A 15,244-nucleotide genomic window follows, 5' to 3' on the forward strand; every position below is an offset into this window, starting at 1 on the left:
ATATCACAGCTACTTTTCCTCTGATTGGGTTCTACTAGTCTGTAGTCTAAAAATATCCAGTCAGGGTATTTTCAGAATGGTGCAAACTGTGTTTCTTTGTAATATGCCTAGATTAATTGATTTTTCTACTTTAAACTAGACAACTTTATGGAACATCATATTTTCAATAGAAAAAATAAGATGTTTGAAATGATATTTTTACAGCAAACCATATTAATAGGCAGTACTAGAAACATAAAACTGCTGTGATTTGATGTCTTATTCATATTCTTTGTTCAACCAAACTGAATTTGTCTTGAGGAAAGCATGGTCCCCAGGCTAAGACACACAGTCTATTTATATACACCATTTTGCTCCTGCTTGGTCCTCTCATAGGGACAATGTAACAAAGTGCAAGATATCTAAACCGGCATTTATAACTAAGACTTCACTAAACTGCTACAGTCAACTTACCTGTCTTAGTGACCACCTCTGTATAAAGACCACTTGGTTAATAAGACCTCTTGTTAAGGGTTCCAAACAACCAATTTCAACACAATTTAACCTGTGTATAAAGACTGCCTGAGTATAGATCATTATCTCTCTGTCCCTTGGGTGTTCTTTATAGACGGGATTCGCTGTATATCGTAGCAAAATGTTTATATCATTATAAACAAATTGAATGTAGTACACACGTTTGTGTGATAAATTGTCACATACAGCTGAAGCCTAGCTAACCATACCAAATAGGTTTCAGGGTAATACCCTAATGATATATCAATATTAATGTTGGATGACAATCCAATACAGAATGTCAAAGTTGATTATCAGCTGACATTAATTTAAGTTGTTCAACTTTTCATGAACTTGTCAATGAACCTGTGTGACTAGCAATAGAAGAACTGCCAACTCACAGCAGTGTCATCAATTTCTTGTTTTGACATATTCTGATTGGTCAATATATGAGCTCCCTTCTGATTGGTGCTTCAACACAAATTGATACTGATTGTTCTATATCACTGTGTTGACCATCGTGACCTTGACTTGAGGAGTTCACAAGAGGCTGGAGTGAGGGTCAGGCAGTGGTGACCCCTGTACAACGCAATCACCATATCTTATAGGGAAATTGCATGGAGGATTTGATTTAATGGGTGACTGTTCCAAAATAGATGGAAAAGGCAGGGTTGATGGAATTAGCTGGAGTCTGATAGGAGGTGATTACTGTAATCCAATAGCTAGTCTTTATAGCCTGGGAAAATTGGGAAGTTAAGGCTGGACACTCTAGAACTGTGAAGTATATGTAAGAACTCGCAGTTTAGAAAAAATGTAAACTTAGTCATTTTACAATGATAACCATTTCATGACTTCATTACAACATGATGGAATGTTCTATTAATTATATATCTGGATGTTTATAATGTCTGAAATAGATATGGTGCAAGGTACATATATATATATAAAGTATTTGCTTTTCATGAAATTGCTAAATCATGTAAAGGTATAGCTGTGAATTCACCAGATAAAAAACTCTGAGGCCAAATTATCATATAGTTACTTCAAGATGTAGAAAAATGCTATTTAGTTGAAACAAAAAAATGCCTATATACATTATGTATATATAATGTAAAAATCAATCGTCTTTAGGTATAGACAAAATCAATTGGTTTTGATAAACCTCAACCACGGATATTTATAATGCTACACTGTCATATCATTCCTGGCAGCTCTGACCTTCTCATTGTTCAGTCCACAAAACCGATATCCAAAGCAGCTATTGTAAAAAGCTGCCATCTGATCCGGGGCTATAAAATCTGAATACATCTAGATCAGGATGAAGAACAAGACGGAAATGGCGTGATCTATACTGTATATTTTGGTTTAGGATTTGTATTCGATGGGGCTAAGGTGGGATGAAAAGTCTATCTATTATTGATGAGAGTATAGACAGGCCATCATTGACTTGGTCAAAAGCCTGCTGAGTCGGACAATATCATGGAAAAGGCACATACAGCTGTTTTAATGGTGCTTTAAACATGTAACTTCTGATAGCGTACAATATCCCATTTTCTAAAGTGGTCAATTACAATATGTTGTAAGTTATAAAGTAAAAACAATACAAAAAGGATAAGAGAAGAAGAGGGGAGGGAGGTACTTGTGTATGAGAATTGGCTTATTTTATAGCTAGACTTATTTGCAAAGAAGCCTTAGCTATTAGCAACAGTACTAGTGTTTGCAGAGAAATAGAAATATATTTCAATTTGAAAGCATATCTGTAAAATGTGAAAGCATTGTGCTTTATGTTTTATTGAAATATCAAGATATTTTTGACAGATAATGAAGTATTTGACCTTGACAAAATCTGTTTTGTGTTCACAGTCTGACTGTGACTTGTGGATTAAAGTTCATGTTTTATTCATAGTTGGTTTAGAATTCCAGTTTTATTTTACACCGGTGTTTCAGTCTTGTTTGATGCATGGCTGTGGAGAAGACCTTTGGTTGTTAGTACTGTGCATAGAAATGTGTTTAGAGAATTTTAAAGAAGTATGACTGCATTTGAAATGGTTTTGAGGTGCCAAAATAAAACTACATGGGAAATATACATACATAATGTTTGAATAAATACTACATTGATATACTCAGGTTAAACCAATATTCTTGAAGTTTCAAATCTACAGGAGTTTTGAATTGACCCATACCACTATTAAAATATCATAAAAAATGCAGGAACCAACAATTTTAGTTAAAGTTTCATCTTTTTCCTGCACTCTTTTATAATATCTGTGTATCTGTTACTCATTTCATGTAATATTACTTTCCTGATGTTTTAACACAGAATTATGCCCATTTAACATAACTTCCAAAATTCTTACAATATTATTGTCATTCTGGTAATTAAGGACAATATACCTGGTATAACCTGATATCCATGGTTTTCATAGGTGTCTGATCAATGGATGTAGTCATGATATTAGATATAGGCTATTTTTTATCTTTGTCTGATGTGTTGGACTAAACTTTACTTCACCTGTAAATAAGTAATATGCTTACAGACATCAGGATATATTGTGTACCTCAGCAAGGAGAAGGAGTGAATTAATTTCATACTCCACCACTACCCTGTACAAACCAGCATGCTACAGGTTTTTATATCCACATCTGTACTCACTGACCCTGGCATAATGAAAAGCAGAGGGCTCAGAGAGTTTACATATTAACATAACCTCAGACTTCTTTATTCAGACGATGAATCTATCTCCGATGTAATAGAGAGTTAAAGTAGGTTTGGTGTAGCGATGGATTTTAATCCCTTCAAATGAAGACTGTTTGTTGGCCTTCAATGGTTGTGGGGTAGGTGTTTCCAGAGTTTAAATTCCCTTTAATATAGATCTTTTTCTTTTTGATATGGTTACTGCTGGTATGGTCATACACTTCACAATGATGGGGTCGAATGGACCGTAAACTTTTCATTCATTTTGTTGAGATTTAGGTTTTCTTAAATTTATGCATTTAAAGAAAAATGCAGACTGCTTTACAAGCTACCTTCTGCTTGAGAAATCTATCTCATAATGAGTTAAAGAGGAAATTATTTTGGCATGAAGGACATATCACATTAATGCAAGTGCTATATGACATATTTTCTTCCCCCTTATACAATTTGGGAATTACCCAAACCACTTTGATAAAAAACAAGTGTGATACCATTGTAGTGGAATTTGACTTGGTCAGGTAAAATGCAATCAGAATAGGACTTTTCAGAAGTAATGGGTTCTAACCCTTCTCTTACTGCCATGTTAACCTACCCTCCTAGGTTCACCATTAACAGAAGGCCACATGACAGATGGAGTTTCTATGGAAGAACATACTCATTTTCTGTCCATGTTGTTACAACAATGTTTCATGTTGAACATCTCGAACATCTTGTTAGAAACTGGTTCAGGCACGGTGTTAGTGTATTGTGTATTATTGTAATTTTGTAAATGCATTGGCAATGTGTTGACTATAAGTCTGGGTTCTCTGAAGCTATCAAGTCATAGAACTTGGGCTTTAACAACTTTCCACCTTTTTGATCACTCACATGGGAGGCAACTCTGTCACAGAAACTGTGAAGAAAAATGACCATCTGTCATGTTTTGGCCTGAAGTTATGTATCTTAATTATGAGTGTAGCTGTAGAATGGCTTTTGTCTGTAGTGGAGACCATCACAGTACATCATTACTGGCCAAATTGGTCTCATTAAGGTCAGTGTCCCTCTGGCTCTTTATGGTCCAACGTATACACCTCCATCACATGGCTCCCTAGGGTCCTGTTGGGATGTGTGTATGCTCTGTTAGGACGGGTGTGAAGTTATAGACCCACAGCTATCACATTGTTTAGTACCCCCTATTGTCATTCTGAACATCAGCATCCAGAATAGTTTACAGCAGACTTCCTTTAGGGGTCTGACCTATTATGTGTATACAGTAGATTGTAGATGAAAGTGTTTTGGTCTAATTTTGACTGTCCTATTTCAATTAAGGTGACAAGGTCTAATTATATTTAATGAGTGAAGTCTAATGCATGCCTATATAGTACTACATTCTTTCTCTCCTGATACATTTGTCATCCCTTTGATGCCACCTGATGGTAGTGTGGGTCATGAACTGTTCTAGCTACTGGACTGGTCAAGCAACTATATACAAGGTGGGTATCAGCATGCAGTCCTACAAAATGTTGACAGAGAATGTTTTTGCTAGGCTAAAATATGGTTAAACACTTGACTACCTGCATTAGTGAAAACCCAACTGTCAGTATTCTATTTGATATTAGATATGGTAATAAGTCGGGGATAGATGCTATTTATAGACCTGTAAAATTCACCTGAAAGTGATAATAAATTCCAAGTATCTTAGGAATTATAAAAAAAATGATGTCTGTTTTTAAAAGCTTTGAATTTCCTTTACAAATTCATATGAAACTGCAGATAAAAACGCATAAACTTGCGTTTTCTTTGTACACATTCCAGGTAATATATACGACAGGCAATTACAGGTAATTTTCCCTCAGTCTAATATTTCCTCCTGTCAGATTTAGCACCTAATTATGTTACATGCTCATGATCATGATGGTAGAGATATTATGACAGGTTTTTCATAATGGACACATATTGCAGTGTACAATGTAAGTGTGTTTGATGGAATGATATCAAAGAATACACAATGTTACACTACTTAATGTGTATAATGTACAGACTATATAGGTATCACAATGGTCCCAGGGTGTTATTATTTAGAGCAAACTATCTTTCTATCTTTGAACTTCTCAAGGCACCATAATATAATCCCCAAGCTGCATGGTATGTGGTGTTAAGTTTTCAAACTTTTGTTATAAAGTTGAGAAAGGGTCTGGTCTGTACTTTGTAATTGGTTTATTCTAATGGCTTTGATAAGTAATGTAACTGATCTTGTGGCTACTGTAAAGTTAGGTAGCCATCAGCTACTACAGTGACAATGCTGCCTGTCAGGGCCTTGCAAGCTTCTTGAAGGTAACTTGTCGGGACACTCTACAGGAATGTGTAAACATATGAATTGTTGTTATCTTCTACAACTTTAAGACATGAATTGTTGTAACACAAGGTTTAAAAGAAATGTATTTCCCTGACCAACAATGAAAATATGATATGTGTGCTACACTGCTTAGGATCATTACACCAAAAGTTACATTTCAAATAAGGTGAAATAAATTATTATGAGAGGGGGTTATAAGCCTGTTCTGATAACATGTGAACTGTTTAATAGAACTACATGTTGTACTTTGTTCATGTCAACAGACAATACAGATAATCATGAAGATAAATGTAACAAGACCACCTAAAGTGCATGCCTACATTTAATTACCAATTAAAGGTAAATGTATATATATATATAGACAGGTGCTTGCTGTTCTCAAATCAAATTAAATGGCCATTTATAATCCGGAATTAAATTTTGGTATCTTTTGTGTATTATATCATATTTTCATTATTTTAATGTTATGAATTATTATTCTGACTAATGACACTTTGATCTAATTCTGAATTCTTCCTTAATCAATCATAAATGGTAGAAGGAATGAGTTAAGATTTATTGTGAAATGTATGGTATAAAACTTGTTCATCGATTTAAAAACTGTTAGAGTTATAAAATGTTACACAAAAGTGGGTATTAGCTGAGCTGATTGACCTTATCATGTAGTAAATATCTGATGATATTTGATAATATAAAAACAAGCCAAATATGTTATATAACAGTAATATAAATTTGCAGATTGATCTTTTATAGATATGGTGATATTCTACCACTTGCCCTTCACCTCAAGCTCGTGAATTTCAGGCTCATGTAGGCCATGGTCAGTTTGCAGTTAGGTTGGTGATTTTTCTGAAATCTCTCTGACCTTCCTCCACTTCTAACACCCCAAGTACACTATTTGGTGAAGTATATAGGGCATAAAATATACACTAAACTGAACTAAACATACAGAAAAGTCAGCATGCTTAAAGGTTTTTGAAATGGAATTGAAGTCCTCTTTGAAGTGTTATTGGCATGGCTATGTTTATGATTTTTTCCCTGATTAATTTAGAAAATAGAATCATATCTATTTTTTAGCCAAGTTTTGATTGCTCTTTTGCCAAAAAGTTATCAAAGCAAGCCAAAAAGTTATCAAAGTAATACAAAAACTGGAATTGTTTTTATATTACAAACATGACAATATAAAGAAATAGATTGACCTTTATGATTAGCTGCCATATGTATTTCTTTGACTTCAAAGACATTTAGATATTAGATAAGGATATGAAGTCGCACAGAATTGTCTGACCCTGCATAGACTGTCATAATCATACACATGGGGGTCATTTAAATGGTTTAGATAAAACTGATAATCTAATTATTCTAAATTCTAATATACTGTATAGTATATACTGAACAGTTTTAAGTGATGAATTCATTGATATATTGTACTTTGTCTCAGTTTGTGGACATCATGGTTTTATTTCTGGTAGATTGTAGCTGGTTTTAATATACGTACTGATTGCACAATTACAAATCATTGGCTGTATAGTTATATGTAAATATGAAAATTTAAAAGCAAAACAATTGCTGTTTGGTTATTATATTTTCATCCAGCTATATATAACATTCCTTATATGGACAACCCATAAATTGAACTTAATAGAATCTAGTAGAGCTGAGTTTTGGTTTTTGGTTTTGGTTTACTTACCACCATGGTCATTCAAACATGACAGATATATTCATATGGGGTTTGCGAAAGGCAAAGACCACTAAACTGTGGTCAGTTCTTAGCAGCTGTCCTACCAGGGTTTCGAACTCATAACCCAGTGTTGGTAGTGGTGATTTATCTAGACACTTCATCAATCCTTCATTGCGGACACTACGAACCTACTCATACAGTTTATTGATACATGGTGGTGACAGCAGAAAACTTAGCATAATGAAAATAATGCAGGTATATGATCAAGCTGAAGGTGAATGTATTTTCGCAAAAAATGTTTTTGTCATGTAAAGTTTGAAGAATTGAATAAGGGTTTAGCAAGGTGCAATAAGAAGCTTGTAGATATTAAAGGTTTGTGAGAGGTACCTGAAGTGGTTGTAACAGTTTAATTAGGATAATAAACCTGAACCTGATGATACAGAGACTATATAATTACACATGGAAAGACCACACCTACCATACATTACAGGCAGGTATCCTGTAATTGTAGGCCTTCACTGACCATGTACAGGTGTGTAATTAATAAGTGGCAATAATATCACAGGTGTGCACAGCTAACCAAAGTCTTTGTTTGTAATGTAAATTGGTTTATTGTTTCTCCTTGCTATTTTAAAAAATTCATTTTCAGTTTGCATGCAAAAAGAAAGGTAATAATTAAAAACTTGTGACTCATTTTCATATTCATTTTAATACGAGAGTTCAATATCAACCTTTCAAATACTGTATCAATATGGCTGATTACTGCTTGTACCAATTCTGATGTTATTTACTGTTGTGCTGGTGTGGTGTTACCTGTAATTAGTTGTAAGTCTAAGGAGGTAAAGTGATATAGGTTCCAGGTGGCGGGGGATCGAGGCAATTAGGGAGACTCAGGTGGGTAGGGAGGCTATAGCCTTTAACACTGAGGTGATGTTTAGTCGAGGTAGAGGGGAGGCTAGCCTTTAACACTGAGGTGATGTTGAATGGTCATTGATTGATATATAAAGATCAATGAACGGTCATTAGGACTTCAATCGCTCAAGTGTTCAGTCATCACAGGAGGTAAGGATTGATGTGTTCAATTATGTAGGTCTACCTGACAGAATACACAGCAGAAGGACTTAATTGACCTAGATCAGGATATTTTGGTAGTAGGGAAGGCACACCAAAGAGGGCTTAATTGACCTTTTGATCCGTAGTAGTAGAAGAGTGATGTAGAGGGCACAAGTTAATCAATCTTTTGTTGTATTTGGGTAGAAGTGCAGTCAGCCCCAATATTGATCTAAGTTCATCCACCTCTGTAAAGAGATGTTTGTCAGAAAGTTACTGTCTCTATCTGGCATGCAGGTAGTTTTTAACAGGAATTTCCAATATGAACATGTAATCTTGCTATAATTAATTTATCTTGAAAAAGTTTTGAAAAATTAAAGTTGCAAATTGTCGACCCAAGAAAGATGTAAAATTGGAAGTGATATATCTTTAAAAGTCACAGGTTAAAAATGCAGGAGGTGATCAATATCAGTAAAGGTCAAAAGGTCAAAATGTTAAAAGTGCAGGTGAAATCGTGTGCCAGCAGTAAAGTATATACCCCCGTAGTGTTATCTCTGAAGGTAAATCACAGAATTATATTATCTTGATGCATTTGCAGGAATTTGATTTTGATTGATATAGACACTTAGTTTTCCGTAGATACATGAAGGTCAGAGGTCGTAGGTCAGCAGCATCATGCAGGTGCCTGTTATGTTAAGGTCTTTTGCTTCCATTGATCTGATACTGGAGCTGTACATGTAATCCAGGAGGATCTGGAATCTGTCCATCAGAGCATGCAGCAGTTGTTACAGATACAGGACTGATCAATTACGGTGGGGATGTATTATGGCTAGCTGACTATCTATTGAACTTACTGCAAGGGATGTATATACTCTTGGGAGATACATCTCAGCCAGGAGGAGGTAGGATGGCAATAGGTATTACTGATATACCAGTTCTGATGATAATCAGGGTGAAATAATGTCATATTAGATCTGCTAATTAACCCATTTTGTATTTAAGTTGCAAATTGTAATTGTCAACTTATTCAACTTTTGAAAATTGGAATGAATTTATATAAGTTTAGACCTTTTGATTTCTATTTGTTATTCATGTTGTTGTAAACGTTGAAATCAGTCAATCAAAAAGTAAGGTCAAAGCTATAGAACTATCTAAATATTCAAGTGAAAAGAAGGTAAATACTTAATGTTAAGATATTGGTTGGCTGTTACCAATGAAATGCTTAAAATTCAACAGGGAGTTTAAGGTACACAATATGATTTCATAATCCATTAAGGAGGTTTTTTTCAACTGATAATTAAATACATGTATATGAATTTGATATATTTTAATGAGTGAATGCTTTACTCCATGGGAGCCTATTACATCACTTGACTGGAGAAGTTCCTTGAGATATGATGGTAGGCTCTCAGTAACACTATGACTGCTGCGGTTTGTATTGGAAGCATCTTATGTATTGTGTATTTCTTCTGATAGTCTACAAATTACTATAAGGAATGAAGGAAGGTTTCAAACAATTTAGATACAATTCCCTCTATGACGCACATGTAGCTATCCTAAGTGCTGAAGGTTACAATGTACGATTTTGTCTGTCGATTCATGAATGAATGAAATGCTTCCACTTAAGTATAGGGTGTATACCACAAATACTTGCTAATCAAACCAATGTAAAGCAGCTCATGAAAACATATCTACACAGGATAAATTGGTTGTCTGTAATAAGAGGAGAAATTATGATTAGGCTTTCACACACTGTTTAAGTGTGTAATGTTGCTGGGCCTTTTTACCATAGCCATTCATAAGTGAGCTCTCATTTTCCTTTTACTTGTAGGATAAGATTTGGCTAAGTTTGATTTATCAGTAGTTAAGATCATTTAGGATAACCTCTGTACACAACATCTACATGATTGAGATGTCAGTGTAGGTGTGCTTTTATATCTCCATTATAGTGCGATCTCAATGAACTGTACTGTCAAAACTCTGTGCATAATGAGCAGTTTAAAAATTTCCATTCACCTAGCCCACACAAAATGGAAATGAAATTGCACAAAAAGAACAAAAGGACTACTTGTTTGATGATAGAGTGTACTGTAATTGATTCTGTAGATCAGGTTATGCTTATTGCAGTATTATTGAAACCATCACTTGTACACATGTGGAGATTTTACCATCATCACCGTTGTTAAATGGGGAATTTTGTGCAATTAGTATAAAACCTTTTAATTCTCAAACAAATCATGTCTTAACAATCTCTTTGGCATTCAGTTTATATAGAAATCATGGTAAATATGAGTTGTGATTCCATTATTGTAGACTTTGTATCAAGTATCTCCTGCACATGTAAGTACTTTAACACTATATTACATACATGATTGGCTTTATATATTACAGGATGTATGGAAGATGGGTTCCTGATGCTGTTGAATGTTACCCCTAACACTGGATACCCTTAGTACTAGAGGTAGCAGAACATTTCTGATAAAAGGTAAGTACAAGTGAAAAAATTTAAATGCAGTCAGACACTGTTATTCCATGATAGTCAGAGCAATCCTTTGGTAAACGGAGCCTAGGAGTCATCTTGAGATTTGAAGCAATTTAGGAACAAGAATGAATGAAAGAACACCTGGAATGAAACAAAGGGGAAGTTAGTTATAGATTCATGCAATTGGTTTGGTTGGTTAGAGAAATAATGGTTCTCTTGATTAATATATCTATGAATAAAGTACTAATAATCAGATGTATAAAGAGCTTTCAAAATAGTCTTTAATAAAATCAGCCATTCTTGATCAATCTAGCAATAAAATATTTTCTGATGAATTTTGAAAAAGTTGAGTAATTCAGGCCCAATGACCCACTATTTTTGATGGATTACTAGCTCAATAATTTCAAATTTTCCCTATGAGTAAAAAAGCCTCCTTGAAACTTATTATTCTTATCTATAGAAACTTGAATGATCACTGTTCGGTGTCTTATCATTTCATGTGAAAATTTGGGAAATGTTGGAAATAAGATTCACGTGGGATATTAGGCAATGTTTATCAGGCCTTGGAATGAAGTATAGACTTGGTGTTTGTAACCTACAAGTATAAGTTGGTTATCACCGTACCACCCTCCATCTCTGGCATTCTCTGATGTCTGCGAACGTAACTAGGGTCGCAATGAAGACATTTACCCAATCTTGTTTATATGACTGCATAATAAGAGCGTGATATTTAGACAGAAATAACGTCTCAAACAAGACCATAGAACCTAGGTCTGATTTTGATAGCTATAATGTTAATCTGGGAATCTAAATGTCATCCTGTCAAGGTGTAGGCTAGAAGATGTTTCTGTCTGCAGAACCAGGAAAAATGTTGCATTATAAGGAAAGGGAGAAACCATCTCAATGGAAAATCAAAGAAATTTGATCAAAATTGAAAATCAATTATTGCTACGCTGGAAGAAATAGTTATCTTCCCATAGAAATTTCAATAATGTCTAATCTTTTTTACTCCATTTTGCTTATAGGTTCTTGAAAGTTTTTGTACAATATCTAGAATTACATTAGTTTAAACTAATTGATGATTATATAAGTAATGAGGTTTGCATGGTATAATTTGGTTTGAACAATTCTGAAACACAGACGAATTCTACACTTTTCACAGATTTAAAGGCAATTCTGTTCAATAAAAAGGTCAAAATTAAGTTTGAAATTTCTTTTCTTATTTCATTATTTCTTTTCTGCTACTGTAAATAAAGTATTTTCTGTGCAACTTCATTTTTAGTCTTCAGCTTTAACAACTTTTTCATGGCGATATAATTTTGCTGTTGAGACCTCCTTGGTTCTATTTTACCTGAAACTTTGAAACTTTTTTGTGGCAATTTATTTTCACAAATTTTGATTGCACTTGATATACATGAAATACAATCACACACGATGATCAGTTGCTTTACAGTATGTAATATTTCCTTAAGTTTGGATTGGTAGTTTTGGCATTGAGAGCTATTGAGATACTGTTGACAGTATGTAATATTTCCCTAAGTTTGGATTGGTAAGTTTGACATTGAGAGCTATTGAGATACTGTTGACAGTATGTAATATTTCCCTGAGTTTGGATTGGTAGTTTTGGCATTGGGAGCTATTGAGATACTGTTGACAGTATGTAATATTTCCCTAAGTTTGGATTGGTAGTTTTGGCATTGAGAGCTATTGAGATACTGTTGACAGTATGTAATATTTCCCTAAGTTTGGATTGGTAGTTTTGGCATTGGGAGCTATTGAGATACTGTTGACAGTATGTAATATTTCCCTAAGTTTGGATTGGTAGTTTTGGCATTGAGAGCTATTGAGATACTGTTGACAGTATGTAATATTTCCCTAAGTTTGGATTGGTAGTTTTGGCATTGGGAGCTATTGAGATACTGTTGACAGTATGTAATATTTCCCTAAGTTTGGATTGGTAGTTTTGGCATTGGGAGCTAGTGAGATACTGTTGACAGTATGTAATATTTCCCTAAGTTTGGATTGGTAGTTTTGGCATTGAGAGCTATTGAGATACTGTTGACAGTATGTAATATTTCCCTAAGTTTGGATTGGTAGTTTTGGCATTGAGAGCTATTGAGATACTGTTGACAGTATGTAATATTTCCCTAAGTTTGGATTGGTAGTTTTGACATTGGGAGCTAGTGAGATACTGTTGACAGTATGTAATATTTCCCTGAGTTTGGATTGGTAGTTTTGGCATTGGGAGCTATTGTGATACTGTTGACATTATGTCATATTTCCCTAAGTTTGGATTGGTGGTTTTGGCATTGAGAGCTATTGAGATACTGTTGACAGTATGTAATATTTCCCTAAGTTTGGATTGGTAGTTTTGGCATTGGGAGCTATTGAGATACTGTTGACAGTATTTAATATTTCCCTAAGTTTGGATTGGTAGTTTTGGCATTGAGAGCTATTGAGATACTGTTGACAGTATGTAATATTTCCCTAAGTTTGGATTGGTAGTTTTGGCATTGGGAGCTATTGAGATACTGTTGACAGTATGTAATATTTCCCTAAGTTTGGATTGGTAGTTTTGGCATTGGGAGCTATGAGATACTGTTGACAGTATGTAATATTTCCCTAGTTTGGATTGGTAGTTTTGGCATTGGAGCTATTGAGATACTGTTGACAGTATGTAATATTTCCCTAAGTTTGGATTGGTAGTTTTGGCATTGAGAGCTATTGAGATACTGTTGACAGTATGTAATATTTCCCTAGTTTGGATTGGTAGTTTTGGCATTGGAGCTATTGAGATACTGTTGACAGTATGTAATGTAATTTTCCCTAAGTTTGGATTGGTAGTTTTGGCATTGGGAGCTATTGAGATACTGTTGACAGTATGTAATATTTCCCTGAGTTTGGATTGGTAGTTTTGGCATTGGGAGCTATTGAGATACTGTTGACAGTATGTAATATTTCCCTGAGTTTGGATTGGTAGTTTTGGCATTGGGAGCTATTGAGATACTGTTGACAGTATGTAATATTTCCCTAAGTTTGGATTGGTATTTTTGGCATTAGGAGCTATTGAGATACTGTTGACAGTATGTAATATTTCCCTAAGTTTGGATTGGTAGTTTTGGCATTGAGAGCTATTGAGATACTGTTGACAGTATGTAATATTTTCCCTAAGTTTGGATTGGTAGTTTTGGCATTGGGAGCTATTGAGATACTGTTGACAGTATGTAATATTTCCCTGAGTTTGGATTGGTAGTTTTGGCATTGGGAGCTATTGAGATACTGTTGACAGTATGTAATATTTCCCTGAGTTTGGATTGGTAGTTTTGGCATTGAGAGCTATTGAGATACTGTTGACAGTATGTAATATTTCCCTAAGTTTGGATTGGTAGTTTTGGCATTAGGAGCTATTGAGATACTGTTGACAGTATGTAATATTTCCCTAAGTTTGGATTGGTAGTTTTGGCATTAGGAGCTATTGAGATACTGTTGACAGTATGTAATATTTCCCTAAGTTTGGATTGGTAGTTTTGGCATTAGGAGCTATTGAGATACTGTTGATAGTATATTATATTTACCTAAGTTTGGATTGGTAGTTTTGGCATTGGGAGCTATTGAGATACTGTTGACATTAGGAGCTATTGAGATACTGTTGACATTATGTAATATTTCCCTAAGTTTGGATTGGTAGTTTTGGCATTGGGAGCTATTGAGATACTGTTGACATTATGTAATATTTCCCTAAGTTTGGATTGGTAGTTTTGGCATTGGGAGCTATTGAGATACCATGTAGCATTAACTCAACTGTCATACAAAGGTTTTAAATCAACACTTACAAAGTCTGTATAGGAAATACATTCAAAGAATCATTGATGCCTGCTTTCAAAGATTCCAGAGCTGTTCTAGGAGAAGAAAATCAGTCCTGTTTAATCACAATCTGTTGTATAATTATCTGGTGTTTGTGTTTATAACAAGGCAGGAAGTTTAGGACAATAGAGAGTTAAAGATGATGGAGTGTGCTGGGATCTTATATGATACACAGACAATGTGAAGAGAGGAACAATTAGCTGTTAGGTAGTCAAGTGCACCTGCTGCCCATCATTGACTACAGCAGCTGTCACTTCACCTGAGTCAGCGCTGTAGTAACACAGAGATGTAATCGTGTATACTATCTATTACACTGGGATATATAATAGTCAGGCTAGCTTTGTCTATCTAAGTTGTCTGTCTAAGTTGTGATCACTGATTTACCCGATCCTAGTTTCGTACCTGATCCTACTGTTTTCTGCTGAAGTTGCCTGACCCTTGTATAGGCCTTCCTTCCACATACAGGACCAATATGCTAGCCTTTAATCCTAGGTGTTTCCTACAATTGTCATGGTTAAGTAGCAATAAATGTTTTGACAATATTGTTTTGGTATATGTCTTAGTTATTATACTGTTAAAAACTATAATGTCAATGTGGAAGAAAATGGAGTAGCTGGTGGCCAAACCTTATATCAGATCAGTAAT

The 15,244-nt window shown here is 34.7% G+C and overlaps 1 protein-coding gene across 7 annotated transcripts in view; it reads left to right on the top strand.

Moving 5' to 3' along the window:
• LOC138321618 (tripartite motif-containing protein 2-like) overlaps nucleotides 1-15,244 on the top strand; it is an 88,949-nt gene that overhangs the window by 28,228 nt on the left and 45,477 nt on the right. For 4 of the 7 annotated variants that reach the window (XM_069265433.1, XM_069265416.1, XM_069265477.1 and 1 more), the window contains exon 2: nucleotides 10,645-10,738. In XM_069265433.1, the coding sequence (XP_069121534.1) occupies nucleotides 10,678-10,738 (61 nt within the window). In that variant the 5' untranslated portion in view covers nucleotides 10,645-10,677. Of the gene's footprint in view, nucleotides 1-9,032; nucleotides 9,156-10,643; nucleotides 10,739-15,244 lie in introns of those variants that run through there. The other 3 variants (XM_069265405.1, XM_069265424.1, XM_069265441.1) reach the window with 2 other exon arrangements.

This window comes from Argopecten irradians, chromosome 1 (assembly GCF_041381155.1).
Source record: "Argopecten irradians isolate NY chromosome 1, Ai_NY, whole genome shotgun sequence".
Taxonomy (NCBI): Eukaryota; Metazoa; Mollusca; class Bivalvia; order Pectinida; family Pectinidae; genus Argopecten; species Argopecten irradians.